The sequence below is a fragment of the Ovis canadensis genome, chromosome 1 (assembly GCF_042477335.2).
Source record: "Ovis canadensis isolate MfBH-ARS-UI-01 breed Bighorn chromosome 1, ARS-UI_OviCan_v2, whole genome shotgun sequence".
NCBI classification, from domain to species: domain Eukaryota; kingdom Metazoa; phylum Chordata; class Mammalia; order Artiodactyla; family Bovidae; genus Ovis; species Ovis canadensis.
In genome coordinates, this window is record NC_091245.1 from 23,855,553 (window position 1) to 23,871,196 (window position 15,644).

Below are 15,644 nucleotides of genomic sequence, written 5' to 3' on the forward strand. Positions count from 1 at the left end.
AAATCCCATGGACAGAGGAATTTGGCAGGTTACAGTCAATAGGGTCGCAGAAGAGTCAGATGTGACTTAGCGGACTAAACAACAGCAACAAGATTTTCTGATTTATGCATGCGAATGTGTGGATTTTCTGCCCATTTCTATGTTGTGTGTGTCCGTAGCAGGAATGAGTACTGGTTTTACGTTAGGTGACCATGTCGCCGACTGCTCTGTTTGCACGTACGTGTGTTATAATTTATTTATTTATTTGACAGAAAGAGAGCAGCTTATCTTGAGGACTAGAAGAGGCGAGGAAGGAAAAACCCCCAGCCCTGTGTTGCTCTATTTGCAAAACTGCTCCATGTTGTTATGGCAGCTAATTTTCCTTAAATGATTTAAGGAAATGGATCTGTCTAAAAGAGCTGCAGCCAAGTTGTTATAGCAACACAGGCCTTTCTCCTCTAGGAAAAGGAGGGGAATCATCCCAGAACATAGAAACCATTCCACAAAGCAGCCCTGAGGCTCTGAGGGACTCAGAGTCAAGGTGGGGGTCAAGGAAAGGACTGCAGGGGACCTAGTTGCTTCCCATGTCCATTCCCGGGTGTCCTTCTTGGCAGCAGCCCTGGCCACTCTCAAGTTCAAGGCACATCACATTTCCCCTGGCCCACTGCCATCAGCACCTAACAGGGTGGTCTTCTGCTTTGTCTCCGTGCTGCGGCCTTAGGCACTTTCTATCATTGCACATAATATTCTCTCTGGTGCCGTGTTCAGTGCTCAGCCCTGCATATAAATAGGGAATGTCCTTGAATAGCATGTCAGGGACATTGGCCTTTATTCCACAAATAATGGAGAGTCACTGGAAGGTTTTAAGCAGGGGAGAGAGACTAGGCTGGATTTACATTTTAGGGTATCTCTGGGGTTTCTAGATTGGGTGACTGAATGGATAGAAGTACTATTCATCGACCTGTCCCCCTCGCGCAAACATTTTTGATGGCTCTTCACTGATGATACTGATTCTCAAGATTGAGAGAGCTTGTGTGCCGGAATATTACCGACAAGCATCATTTTGTTCTCCTGTTTAATTTTTTTTTACAGTTATTATATTTAGTTCAACTAAAAATCAGGTTTAAAAGGGCCTAGGTCTTTGATTTTAATGAAAGGCAGAACACTGGACTACAAGAAGAAGCCCAATTCCTTAGCCCAGTGTGCAAACTTGCCCAAGGGCTTCCTCACAGCTGCCCTGTTGTGCGCTCCGCACATCCACCCCTGCAGCCAAGCTATCCCGTGTCCACTCGGTGGCTCAGCTGGCCCTGGCATGCCCTCTCCCCTTCCCTGTCACCTCCCTCATCCCTGACCATAGCCACCTGGTAATGTATTTCCCACTCCCAAAGGCCCAGTCCAAATTCCTTGGAAAAAACCTTCCTTGGATTGCCCAAACACACACACACACACACACACACACACACACACACACACACACAGAGGATTAATCTCCCCTCAGCCTCCATCTTTACAAAGCACTGTATTTTCTGTATTATAGCTCACATTCCTCACTGCCTTGAATTAAAATTGTTCATGAGGGTCTGGCCTTCCTATTAGATTGTGAGCTCTTCCTGGCCTGACATCCTCTGCGGTTACCAAGATCTTGAACATGGAAATCTACTGAGATTGTCCTAAACTCTCAGGTTCTGTCCCTAGAAGTTTAGGACCATCTCAGCAGGTTGTAAGATAACCAAGGTTTGTGTGCAAGGATCAGAGCCTTGAGTAAAGAAAGGCACTGTTCTGGTGGCGGTGGAATCCAGGCCACTCCGAGGGGGAGGGGAGACTGCAGAGGGGTCTATGGTCCAGGATGAGACGGTTGGATAGCATCACTGACTCAGTGGACATGAACTTGAACAAACTCCAGGTGATAGTGGAAGACAGGGAAGCCTGGTGTGCTTGCAGCTAATGGGGTTTCAAAGACTTGGACACAACTGAGCAACTGAACAACTGTGGTCCAGTCACTCCTTTTCATAAGGAGACTCTTATAAAAACCAAGTCATGGAAGCTCTGGGTTCACCTTATCATTTGTTTGGCATTTACATGGAAGACCTGCTCAGAGCCAGGTCCCTGATGGGCACAGGTGACTGAACCAGCTAGGCTCTGCCCTCGGGGACAATCAATCACAACTGGTAAACAAGGGCCACACTGACCACGGGGCACTGTCCTGGGGGTGGGACACTACATGCTTTGTATCTGGCAGTTGGTGCAGTCCTCTGAGCTTAAAGACTCCTTTATCAAGGTCATCATTCAATACCCAAGTCCTGGAGAGGGGTGGAGGCTGTCGTAAGCACAGGACTAGGAAAGCAGCTTTGAAGCCAACAATGTCATTAACACAAAGGCAGGAGGCCCTTGTTGCCAGGTGAAGACACAGAAAGACTCACTCAGGAGACTCACTCCTGCTCCACTTCAACACCAGCACATCTAAAACTTGACCCCATGCTTACTGGTCCTCCTGTGTTCCCATCCTAGGAGGAGCACCCCCTCTACTCCATTGTCCAAGCCAAACTGTAGGCATCACGCAGCTCTCCTTTCTCTCCCATCAGTCTCTAAGTCATCTGTATGTCCCTCCATCATATATCCAGATTCCTCCTCCTCTCAGCCCCCCAGCAGCAGGCACTAATGGTCTCCAGCCTCTGGCCTGGTAGTCTCTGAATCCATCTCCTTCCAGGCATAGAGGGATCTTTCTGAGATGCAGACCTGATCCTGTCACTTTTCTTTAGTGGTTACCCATTCTCATGAGAATATAGTCTGTATTTATTCTAATAAAGCCTTATATTGTAATGCCCTATCACTATCTGCCTCCAGTACCAGCCATGCCAAACAACTGGCAGCCTCCTGAGGAAGCCGCCCCTCTAGGCAGATGCTCAGATGTCTTTTCTGCCTAGAAAGCCCTCCCTGCCCAGAGCATCCCTCACTCAGCAGCTCAGGTGTGGCCTTCTGGTTTGGGCTCCTTCTATGTCTCCCACCACCTGCATGCCTCCCTTTGCAAACATCTGTCTAAATGCCTGTCTCCACTCGGTTGTGAACTCCTTAAGGTCAACACCAGCTCTGACTATTCCCAGCACCCAACACAAAGTTCCTCCCTCACCAGCTCTTTGAGGAATGACAATACTCATAGATATAGACCCTGCCCATCAACAAGGGTCTTCCTGATTCTCTCCTTGTTGAGTGTGTGAGCAGAGGCTGCCAGAAGGGAAGGAGGGAGGCTGTGGGCATTTAGAAACAAGGTAAGAAGCTGTTCTGGCAGTTCAGATTGCTCTAGGATTGAGTGGTTCTGATGACGTCTGTGCCAATGAAGGTCCAGGATAGAAATGCATTTAAAGCTATCAGGGCAGATGCCTGGGGCACTGTGGTGTTTGCAGCTGGCATGTTAACTCTTGAAATCGTATGTGAATTTGAATGGGATATAAATAATGTTTGTTGATCTGCAACACACCAGGTACTGTGTTGGTACTTTCACATGACTTTTAAGTATGGAGAGTTTGTGTAATTTATCATCCAAACAGGGACATTTTTGAGAGGAGAAAGGATCACTATTAAGAAATATTTCAGAATAGGTATAAACAGAACTGCCCCAGACAAGCTGAAACTTTTAACCATCCTACCTATAGATAACAATGCAATCTCAAAAACAACAGAATGATCTCTGTTCATTTCCAAGGCAAACCGTTCAATATCATGGTAATCCAAGTCTATGCCCCGACCAATAATGCTGAAGAAGCTGAAGTTGAATGATTCTATGAAGTCCTACTAGACCTTCTAGAACTAACACCCAAAAAAGAAGTCCTTTTCATTATAGAGGACTGGAATTCAAAAGTAGGAAATCAAGAAATACCTGGAGTAACAGATAAATTTGGCCTTGGAATACAGAATGAAGCAGAGCAAAGGCTAATAGAGTTTTGCCAAGAGAACACACTGGTCATAGCAAACACCCTCTTCCAACAACACAAGAGAAGACTCTACACATGGACATCACCAGATGGTCAATACTGAAATCAGATTGAATATGTTCTTTGCAGCCAAAGGTGGAGAAGCTCTATACAGTCAGCAAAAACAAGACTGGGACCTGACTGTGGCTCAGATCATGAACTCCTTATTGACAAATTCAGACTTAAATTGAAGAAAGTAGGGAAAACCACTAGACCATTCAGGTATGACGTAAATGAAATCCCTTATGACCATAGAGTGGAAGCGACAAATGGGGTCAAAGGATTAGATCTGATAGACAGAGTACCTGCAGGACTGTGGATGGAGGTTCATGACATTGTATAGGAGGCAGTGATCAAGACCATCCCCAAGAAAAAGGAATGCAAAATGCTTGTCTGAGGAGGCCTTACATATAGCTGAGAAAAGAAGAGAAGTGAAAGGCAAAGGAGAAAAGAAAAGATATACACATTTGAATGCAGAGTTTCAAACAATAGCAAGGAGAGATAAGAAAGCCTTCCTCAGTGATCAATGCAAAGAAATAGAGGAAAACAATAAAATGGGAAAGACTGGAGGTCTCTTCAAGAAAATCAGAGATAACAAGGGAAATTTTCATGCAAAGATGGGCACAATAAAGGACACAAATGATATGGATCTAACAGAAGCAGAAGATATTAAGAAGAGGCGGCAAGAATACACAGAAGAATACAAAAAAAAAAAAAAAAAGATCTTCATGACCCAGATAATCATGATGGTGTAATCACTCACCTAAAGCCAGACATCCTGAAATGTGAAGTCAGGTGGCCCTTAGAAAGCATCACTCTGAACAAAGCTAGTGGAGGTGATGGAATTCCAGTTGAGCTATTTCAAATCCTAAAAGATGATGCTGTGAAAGTACAGGATGCCAGCATATTTGGAAAACTCAACAGTGGCCACAAGACTGGAAAAGATCAGTGTTCATTCCAATCCCAAAGAAAGACAATGCCAAAGAATGCTCAAACTACCACACAATAGCACTCATCTCCCACGCTAGCAAAGTAATGCCCAAAATTCTCCAAGCCAGGCTTCAACAGTATGTGAACTGTGAACTTCCAGATGTTCAAGCTGGATTTAGAAAGGGCAGAAGAACCAGAAATCAAATGGATCATGGAAAAAGCAAGAGAGTTCCAGAAAAACATCTATTTCTGCTTTATTGACTATACCAAAGCCTTTGACTGTGTGGATTATAACAAACTGTGGAAAATTCTTCAAGAGATGGGAATATCAAACCGCCTGACCAGCCTCCTGACAATTCTGTATGCAGGTCAAGAAGCAACAGTTAGAGCTGGAAATGGAACAACAGCCTGGTTCCAAATCAGGAAAGGAGTCCATCAAGGCTGCATAGTGTCACCCTGCTTATTTAACTTATATGCAGAGTACATCATGAGAAATGCTGGACTGGATGAAGCACAAGCTGAAATCAAGATTTCTGGGAGAAATATCAATAACCTCAGATATACAGATGACACCACCTTTATAGCAGAAAGCAAAGAAGAACTAAGGAGCCTCTTGATGAAAGTGAAAGAGGAGAGTGAAAAAGTTGGCTTAAATCGCAACATTCAGAAAACTAAGATCATGGCATCTGGTCCCACCACTTCATGGCAAATAGATGGGAAAACAGTGGAAACAGTGACAGACTACTTTTTGGGGGGCTCCAAAATCACTGCAGATGGTGATTGAAGCCGTGAAATTAAAAGTTGCTTGCTTCTTGGAAGAAAAGCTATGACAAATCTAGACAGCATATTAAAAAGCAGAGACGTTACTTTGCCAACAAAGGTCCGTCTAGTCAAAGCTATGGCTTTTCCAGTAGTCGTGTATGGATGTGAGAGTTGGACTGTGAAGAAAGCTGAGCACTGAAGAATTGATGCTTTTGAACTGTGGTGTTGGAGAAGACTTTTGAGAGCCCCCTTGGACTGCAAGGAGATCCAACCAGTCCATCATAAAGAAAGCAATCCTGAATATTCATTGGAAGGACTGATGCTGAAGCTGAAACTCCAATACTTTGGCCACCTCATGTGAAAAACTGACTCACCTGGAAAGATCCTAATGCTGGGAAAGATTGAAGGCGTGAGCAGAAGGGGATGACAGAGGAGGAGATGCTTGGATGGCATCACCAACAAAATGGACATGAGTTTGAGTAAACTCCGGGAGTTGGTGATAGACAGGGAGGCCTGGCGTGCTGCAGTCTATGGGGGTCACAAAGAGTTGGAGATAACTAAGTGACTGAACTGACCTGAACTCATAGAAAACAGTCTGTAGGTGGTTTTTTAATTTTTCTTGTAACTCCTAACAAAATCTATGAGGCTTTCCCAGTGGTTCTGTGGGTTAAAGAATCCTCCTGCATGCAGGAGGCACGGGAGACTCAGGTTTGATCCCTGGGTTGGGAAGATACCCCTGAAGGAAGGAGAGCCCCTGGAAGGGGAAATGGCAACCCTCTCCAGCATTCTTGCCTGAAAAATCTCATGGATAGAGAAGCCTAGTGGGCTAAGGGTCACAAGGAGTCAGATATGACTGAATACATACGCATTTCATGGAGTTCCCTCTTGGTTCCCCCTCTGGGCGGCTGAGGAGAAGGGGATGAAAGAGGATAACATGGTTGGATGGCATCACTGACTCAATGGACATGAATTTGAGCAAACTCTGGGAGATAGTGAAGGACAGGGAAGCCTGGTGTGCTGCAATCCATCAGGTTGCAAAGAGTAGAACACGACTGAGTGACTGAACAACAATGAAATTTATAAATCTATAATATTTGTCAGTATTTACTTGTTCAATGGGGCTTCCCAGGTGACACTAGTAGTAAAGAACCTGCCTGCCAATGTAAGAGACACAAGAGATGTAGGTTTGATCCCTGGGTCGGGAAGATCCCCTGGAGAAGGAAATGGCAACCCACTCCAGTATTCTTGCCTGGAGAATCCCCTGGGCAGAGGAGCCTGGCAGGCTATAGTCCACGGGGTCGCAAAGAGTTGGACACGACTGAAGTGACTGAGCATGCATACACTTTTTTAATGTCCATTTCCCCACTAGATTCTAATGGTTAGTGTTGTGCTCACTATTTCAACTACAATACCTGGTATTTAGAAACTACTTGATAAATATTTGTGGGAAGAGGAAGGGAAGACTGGAGTAAGATTCTGGGCACAGGGAGAGAGAAGGGAGAAGAGAGGAAGAGACAGAGGGAGCTGGGGCCCTGGCCCAGTTCAGTTAGGGTCCCACGTTAGAGCCCCACCCACATTCTGGGGGAGAAAAGGACTTTCAGGAGAATGCAGCTCCCACAGCTCGCTCAGCTTCCAAGTATGTTGATCATCAACCTGCTGATGACCAACCTACTCACGGCACAAAGAATATCCTAATACCCCCGAAACTCCTGGTCGTGTTCTGTAACAGGATCAAGTGCCCAGTTGCCTGAGAGCAAATCAGTGACTTCAGTTGATGATGGTCTCTTCTCTTTAACAAACCTGACACCCTCCCTTTGGTTGCACCCCTAGTTCTCTCCTTGGGGATTCACCTAAAACACCACTTGTTTCCATGGTCCCCACTCTGTCATCTCTTCTGTCTCATGTATTTTCCTTGGTCATATCTCTTTATCTCTTCTGTGAATAGCTGTTTGGAATCTATAAACCATATTACAGTAGGCCTAACAGGATTTACCGTGTCCAATCCAGTTCAACTCAACACATAATTATTGAATACCCATTATTAACCACATCAGAAAAAATGTGGGGGCTGTTCACTTCAAGAAGGAGGTGGCAGAAGAAGGAGGTGTGGCGATTCTATCAGGGAGGTTGCAGTTAACACAGCTCTGAGGGGAAGAATTCAGTTGAGAACAGACACTTCCTGCAAAATTTAGAAGCAACTTCTCTCTGCCAGGAAAGCTCATCAGGCTGGATCAAGAGTTCAGGGTTATAATGGAGTTTGGTGAGCACAGCTAACAGCTTCTTTTGTAGACAAGGAGGGGTGAGTTGGAGAAAGAAGCAGATATGCTAAAGCTGTGGCTATGTAAGCCCTGACAGCAGGTGGGCTGTACAAGATCTAGGGAGGCAAAGCTCCCAGAGAAGGATCAAGATGGCTGTTGAGTTAACTACCTTTGCACCTAAGCTCTTACTTTTTCATGAATCCTTGCTTACAAAACAAGACAAAATAGACTTGCTTTTATGTATACATTTTTGTCTGGCCAATAAAGACTGCTCTTTAATTTAGGGTATTCTTATTGGCATCTTCAAAGAAAGCAAGCAAAATGTGGTACACAGGTGTATCACTGCAATACCCCAACTCTGGAACCTTTGCCGTTTTAGCAATCATGTCTGTCACCCAAAGGCAGCTAAGGGTCATAAGGCAAGGTCATCAACGTTGGAAGAGACTTGGATGTAATCTCACTATAATGTCCCCCAAACAATTGAGTCTCCTCCATGCACTATTTTTGACAGTGTCATTTAGCTTCAAGTTGAACACTTGAAGTAAGGCCAAGTTCACAGATCACATACCCGTTCCATCATTGGGCAACTCTAATGGTTAAAATGCTCTGTTTCTCTGTCGGCCTTACCTCTTGCTTTGGCTCCAAGTGGAAGACATCTGTCCTCTCTCATAACACTCCAGAGAGTTCTCTCAGCTATGAAACCCCAATATCTTCTCCTATTTCTCACAAAGTCTTGCCCCTCTGAACAAACTCAGTGTGGACCTCCCTGTTCCCCTTCTTCCTGGAATAGCAGGTCCTTTTATCTGGAAATATGTTCATCACTACACCACACACTGCAGGTTTGGCTACATGACTCCAGTGAGGCTCTCCTGTCCTGACAGATCCTCACCTTTTGGGCCAGAGTTCCCTTGCTTAGAGATAGCTATGTCCTCCCAGTCAGGCCAAGCACAATCCACTTGGAACTGGAGCTAGAACATGAGAGTGAGTCATTCTCTCTTGTGGAAGAAGTGCTGGGTGTGATACTTGGCACATGTTCCCTACAGGTACAGGAGGCCAGGCTGCAGTCTTTGCCTATATGAGGCTTTGGGATTCTTCTAAGAAATTCTCTCTTCTTTGTAAATTAGCACAACATATATTTCTTTTGCTTGTAACCCAAGAGCCCTGACAAATGTAAGTGGGTATATTTCCTTCATCCCATGAGATCTCCACAACTGAAGCTGGTGTTTGTGTGGGGTGGGGAAGGCACTTGTCCAGTTTAGAGAAGAGACCAGCAGGCCTAGTCCCTCCCTGACTTTGACCCTGAATTCCTCATTTGCAGCCCCTGGTGGACTGTCCCAGTACCACATCACCCCTTTCCCAGATCAAGCCGTCAGACGAGGTTCAGTTACTCACGGGGTCGTTGTACATCTGAATGATGAGCTGTTTCACCCCATGCAGGGTGGGGTGGGCCCACGGAGAGGGATCCAGCCAGTGGCGGTTCAGGTCGAACCCCATCAAAGAGCACCTAGGCAGTACCCAAAGTGAGAGTCAGTACACAGAGGATAAGCCAAGCTCCTCGCTTCTCCAAAATAACAGTTAGGAGCGGGAACAGTCCTTATGTCACTTACATAGTGCACTTTTTTTTTTTTTTTGCCAGAGACAGCATTGAGCATATTTTACATGTATTAATTCAGTTACTTTCAACAACACTGTGAGGACACTGCTATTATAATTCTCACTTGACAGGAAAAGAAACTGAGTCATGGAGAGGTTTAAACGTATTTCTGTGGAGCCATCTCACTTCCGTGTTCATGCCCTGAGACCATCGACACATGTGTTTCTCCTATGCAGGGCCAGAAAGAAGGCTCAGGCCAAACCACTGGCATCCCCACTGTTCCTCCCTGTCTCACACTCACAGCCAGTTCATCGTCTACCTTCAAAACATACTCAGAACCGAGCACTTCTTTATCACCTCCACTACTGTCACTTTGAGCTTGGACCAAGCTCAGTATTGTAATACTCTCTTACCTGGTCTTGTTTCCACCCTCGTACCTCCCACCCTACCTCTCACCCTAGATACCCATCCCCCATTTCCCATACAATAAACAGGGTGATCCTATTAAAGCGTAAGTCTGATTATGGCCCTTCTCTGCTAAAATGGTTCTCTAGTGGATGCAGAGTAGAAGCCGAGGTCCTTCCCACCAGCTACAAGCGACCATGTGACCCTCTCTGCTATTGCTATGAGCTCAGCTCCTACCACCACCCTCTGCTGCTTCCATGCCAGATTCTGGCCTCCTACTGTGCCTCCAGCACACTGGGTACTTCCAGCCCCAGGACTCTTGCACAGCTTGTCCCCTCGGCCTGGAAGCCTCTTCCTCCAGAGAGGTACAGGACTCACTCTCACTTAGCACCAATCTTAGCTCAAAGGTCACCTGCTCAGTGAGAGCTACCCTGCCCACCTTCTCCATGACCTCCCTTGGGCACATTCATTACTTCACTAGGACAGGCGACCGGGACCTCTGATCTCCCCCTCTCCCTCTTCCTCCTGCTCTTCCTCCAGATTGACTCACAGCCCTACTTGTCCTTGGGAGGAGGGACCTTCCCCAGGTCTCTGGGTCTGTGCCTCCAACTGCTGGACCTTTGCCTGCTGTAGGCACTCTCCAGGCCAGCCCAGGCTGAGGGACAACTTCAGAAACCCTGTGCTTGCTCACAACTCAAATGACTGTACCCATCCTTCTCCTGTCTCCAGAATATCTCCCACACAGATCTGATGATCGTGCTTTCTTGATCAAGATTCATCTATGATTCTCCATCACCTGTAGTATAAAATTCTGCTCTTTGCAGATTTTTAAATCAGATTTAAAACTGATGATGGCCTTTCTTTGCCCAAATGTCCCTGTATTTCTCTCTATCTCTCTGTCTTACTATTTAATCCATCCCATCTTGTTTCCTGAACCCTTCCCTCTATTCCTTAAGTAATAAAATTTAACCCCCCTCTCCGGTGGCTCAGATGGTAAAGAATCTGCCTGCAATGCAGGAGACCTGGGTTTGATCCCTGGATCAGAAAGATGCCCTGGAGGAGGGCATGGCAATCCACTCCATTATTCTTGCCTGGAAAATCCCATGGACAGAGGAGCCTGGCGGGCTATATTCTATGGGGTCTCAGAATTGGACACAACTGAGTGACTAACCGTATATTACTACTACAACTTATTACATATACATTCCACCTCTCACCTTGCTCAGAAAAAAAATAAAAAGGACTCTACCGGGGACCACCAGTGGGACCACTAAGACTACCTCTTCTTCAAGGCGGTTGGAGAGTAAATAATAATAATTTCCTTTCTCACTTAAAATAAGCAGGCTGGGAACCCCATGGGGGAATAATTAATGTTTCCTGGGGACACAATGGGGAGAGGCTTCATTGAGGAGAAGCCATCTGAGTTGGGTCTTACTGCACATGTTTGATGGTGTGGGGGCAGAAGGAAAAGTGTAAGCAAAGAAAGGAACTATGAAGCTACCCAGGCTTTTGGAGGAATGGTGGGCAATTTGGTGTAGTGAGGAGGTGGTGACGGTGAATTATAAAGGGAGTGGGAGGGGAAATGTAAGGGCCTCCCGTGCCTGGCAAGTAGGTTCACTGTTTCATCTTCACATTTCTGTATTTAGATGAATCAAGCGCTGGTATTGGCTTCTCACTGACGGTGGAGTGGACACAGAGTTTTATATGCATGTTACAATATCATTACCATCACAATCAAGGGGTCACAGTCAACAGAACAGTTACTGATATTGTTTGTCTCAAAAATTAAGTACTTTACTAAGTGTGAAATCCTTCATTAATGTCGACCTTATGAGGGAGTGCTATTATTATTCCCATCCTGCAGATGTGGAAACTGAAGCACAGAGAGGCTACAAATAACTTTCCTGAGAGAACAGATGAAGTCATGATCAGCTTATGAACATTCTCACAATTCTGCACTCACAAGAAACAGTCTAACATAGACTAGAGAAAGAAGATCTGCTCACAGGCTCATGTCCATTTACAATTCAGGGCCCTGTGATGAGGATTAAATGAGATAATACATGGAACAAAGTAAACTTCACAGGGGTTCTGGCACACGGTGGCAGTCAAAAATGTTACGTTGTTGTCTCCTTGTATTTTGCCATGGGTTTGTGTTACATGCTGTATGAGTGGCGTAAACTGCTAGATTTGTGATCCATCAGGGGCTGGCATGGGCAGTGGACAGTGGTGGTCAGGGATGACCTCCTGGCTTTCTCCCCCAGTCTGGAAATAAGGCAGATCTGAGTTCATATCCATGCTTTCTTCCCTCCTAATGTTGTAGGCATCTGTCCATTTTCTTCTGCCAATGCCAGCATCTGACTGTGATTAGATGGAGTGGGGAGAGTTCATTCCTCTACCATTACAAGATGCTGAGACTGTGGTGGTGCCTTTTCTCTCACCACACAAGAGAGATGGGCCAGATGACCTGGTAGTCAGGGGAGCAGCAAGAAGCCCAGACTTAAGCCACAGCTACTTCTGCCCAGGACTTAAACTTGGATCAGGTGATGTGAAGCTGGCAGTCGGGTCATATAGCAGTGCTATGGTGGAACAGAGGCAGATTATTCCTGCCAACAGCCATTTTTGCTGTCCTCCAGAGCTACTCTGTTAGTTGGTTGTTTTCCAAATCTGGACGTCCAGCTTCTGCTTCATTCTGTTAGCCCCTTCCTATAAATTTCATTTTTTTTTTTTTTTTTTTGTCTAAGTGGAAGGGTCAGTCCCTACTTCTTTAACCAAAAGCATCCCTAACTGTATGGCTCTGTGGGCAAATTTATGGAAACTCCAGCAGGTCCTTCATATTGTCTGCTTCCCAATGGCTGGTCACCAAGCAGGCGAAACCATTGATCTGGGTGTTGTTCCCACAGAGTTTCCAGCCTTCACTGAGCACCTAAAAATTTGGAAGGGAACACTGTCATTGATAACAGGATTTAATGATAAACAACTGTATCCTTAGAGGTGGTTAGCTTACTTATTTCTCCCTCTTCCAAATAAGAATGCCTTCAGCAAAGTCTTGGCCGAGTCACTTGTTCCATGACACCACCAGGCCCTGGTACTCATCATCCCCCCAAACAACTTATCCCATTCTTGGAAAGCTCTGTTAAGAAAATCTTCCCTGTCTTTAGCTGAAATTTGTCTTCCAGTGACTTTCTCCATCAGTCCCAGCCTTGCCCCACAGAATAACACAGAACAGTGAGGTTATGTTGGGAAGACTAGAAGCTTTGGAAGTCAAGTAGGCTTATGTTTTGGCTGTGCTCCTTACCAGCTATATGACCTTAAAATTTCTTTTTTTAAAACCCCTCTGGGTTTCTGTTTTATCATATGTATAATGAACATAACCTTGACCTGGATTGCAACATGAGCAAATGTCTACAAATGGCCCAGCAGAATGCTCAGACAGAATGAACGTTGAAGAAAGCGGAGCCAGTGATGACAGTGGCCCTGGTGGTAACCGTGGTATATTGTGGAAATGGTCTCAGCCTAAATATCATCTCCTCCAGGAAGGCTTGCTGACTTACTCTCTGCAAACACATGGTGGGTATTTTTCCTCTGCTCCCGAGGCATCCACTGCCCCCCCCCCCATCAGGGTGGCTACCACATAAGATATAGTCATTGTTGAGTTGTCTTCCCCACTGGACCATGAATTCCTCAAGTGCAAGCATGATGCCTTATTCATTTTTGTATTCCTGTGCCTGACAAAAAGCCTGGACTACAGCAGACATTAAACGTAGTTGTTGAATAAACATTTCATTCTTTCTCAAGCATTTTCCTATGTTCTATATAGTTCTCAGAAACATCCAGCCACACAGGAAGATTGCACTTTTTTCAAGTGAGAGCACTGAGGGCCAGAGAAAATAAGCCATTCTTCCAAGGGCAGCTAACCAGTACTGCGCAGGGCCCAGACTGGAATCCAGGAGGTGTCCTGGCCCTGGACTCCATGATCTTCATACTTGGTCATGCTGCTTCCCGGGAGCCTCTCTGATTCAAATAGTGAGATTCAAAATGGAAGGAAAAGTGTCATTGCTGAGAGATCCTGAAAGATCCACTCCTTCATCCAACCTTCAGATGAAAACAGAGTATGGCTGGGGATTCAAAGGCAACTCAATCCTCAAGAATCCTGGAGTGCTTTAGAAGCTAAAGCATTCGTGGAACTCTTAAATCAGCAGTACCTGTGCTGGGTTCTTTCTGAGCTGATTTTTAAAGAAAGCTTCTATTGGCAACCAATCTATCAGTAGAAAGGCTGATATATACTGAAGGAAACATCTTAGTAAAGTTGCAGGAGCTCTGCCTAGGGGCCAGGGGACAGGCTTCACCTCTAATGTCTATGTCATCTTAGGAAAGTCATCTCCCTCTCCTAGGCTCCATTCATTTTGTAGAATGAGGGGGCTACATTTCATGCATAAAGGACCCTTCCAGCTCTCTCATTAAATGATTCAAAGGCATCAGTAACTGGGCTTTATCTCTGAAGCTAGGGAGTTGGAAGAAGCATACATTTTGAATAAGGTTAGGTTGAAATACAAAGAGAAAAACATAGTCTAGGAAAGGGATTGATTCATTTCATTTAAATGAAATGCCAAATAATAAAGAATTATCAATATCTTAACATTCAGAAAACTAAGATCATAGCATCTGGTCCCATCACTTCCTGGCAAACAGATGTGGAAACAGTGTCAGACTTTATTTTTTGGGGCTCCAAAATCACTGCAGAGGGTGAGTGCAGCCATGAAATTAAAAGTAAATTAAAACTTACTCCTTGGAATGAAAGTTATGACCAACCTAGATAGCATATTAAAAAGCAGAGATATTACTTTGCCAACAAAGGTCCGTCTAGTCAAGGCTATGGTTTTTCCAGTGGTCATGTATGGATGTGTGAGTTGGACTGTGAAGAAGGCTGAGCACCAAAGAATTGATGCTTTTGAACTGTGGTGTTGGAGAAGACTCTTGAGAGTCCCTTGGACTGCAAGGAGGTCCAACCAGCCCATCCTAAGGGAGATAAGTCCTGGGTGTTCGTTGGAAGGACTGATGCTAATGCTGAAACTCCATTACTTTGGCCACCTCATGCGAAGAGTTGACTCATTGGGAAAGACTCTGATGCTGGGAGGGATTGGGGGCAGGAGGAGAAGGGGATGACAGAGGATGAGATGGCTGGATGGCATCACCAACTCGATGGACATGAATTTGAGTGAACTCCAGGAGTTGGTGATGGACAGGGAGGCCTGGTGTGCTGCGATTCATGGGGTTGCAAAGCGTCGGACATGACTGAGTGACTGAACTGAACTGAACTAACATTTATTGCATGAGTTTTCCAACATTTGAGATTTGCATCAGACCCAATCCTTACCTCTAGGAGTTCTCATGTTGCTCAGAGCTTTGAAGAGGAGATGGGAAGTTTGTCAAAGTCAAGACAAGTGAGAACATTCCAGAGTTGGTGGCATGTACAGTCAGGGGAATTCTACACATTCCTAATAGTGTTATGCTTGTGTCCTTCACTGGGTCACAGGCACTAGGAGGTCATTGCTGGTACAGGTTCTTTCTCATCAGTGGTTTCAGGACCCAAATCAACTGCCTAAAGACAGGGGAATGAACAAGATGACCTCCAGATGCCTGGCTTTCACCCCTGTGATCACCACTTTAGAGTCACTGTGTATGAAAGCCTACTCTAGGCCTGTGTCTCCTTGGTCCTCTATTATTTTTTTACTTATTTTCAAGGTA

At 45.3% G+C, this 15,644-nt stretch overlaps 1 protein-coding gene across 1 annotated transcript in view; it reads right to left on the minus strand.

Moving 5' to 3' along the window:
• The window catches only part of AGBL4 (AGBL carboxypeptidase 4), a 1,455,026-nt gene that overhangs the window by 100,526 nt on the left and 1,338,856 nt on the right, over nt 1–15,644 (minus strand). The window contains exon 9 of the mRNA XM_069590969.1: nt 9,290–9,401. Coding sequence (XP_069447070.1) covers nt 9,290–9,401 — 112 coding nt within the window. The remainder of the gene's footprint in view (nt 1–9,289; nt 9,402–15,644) is intronic.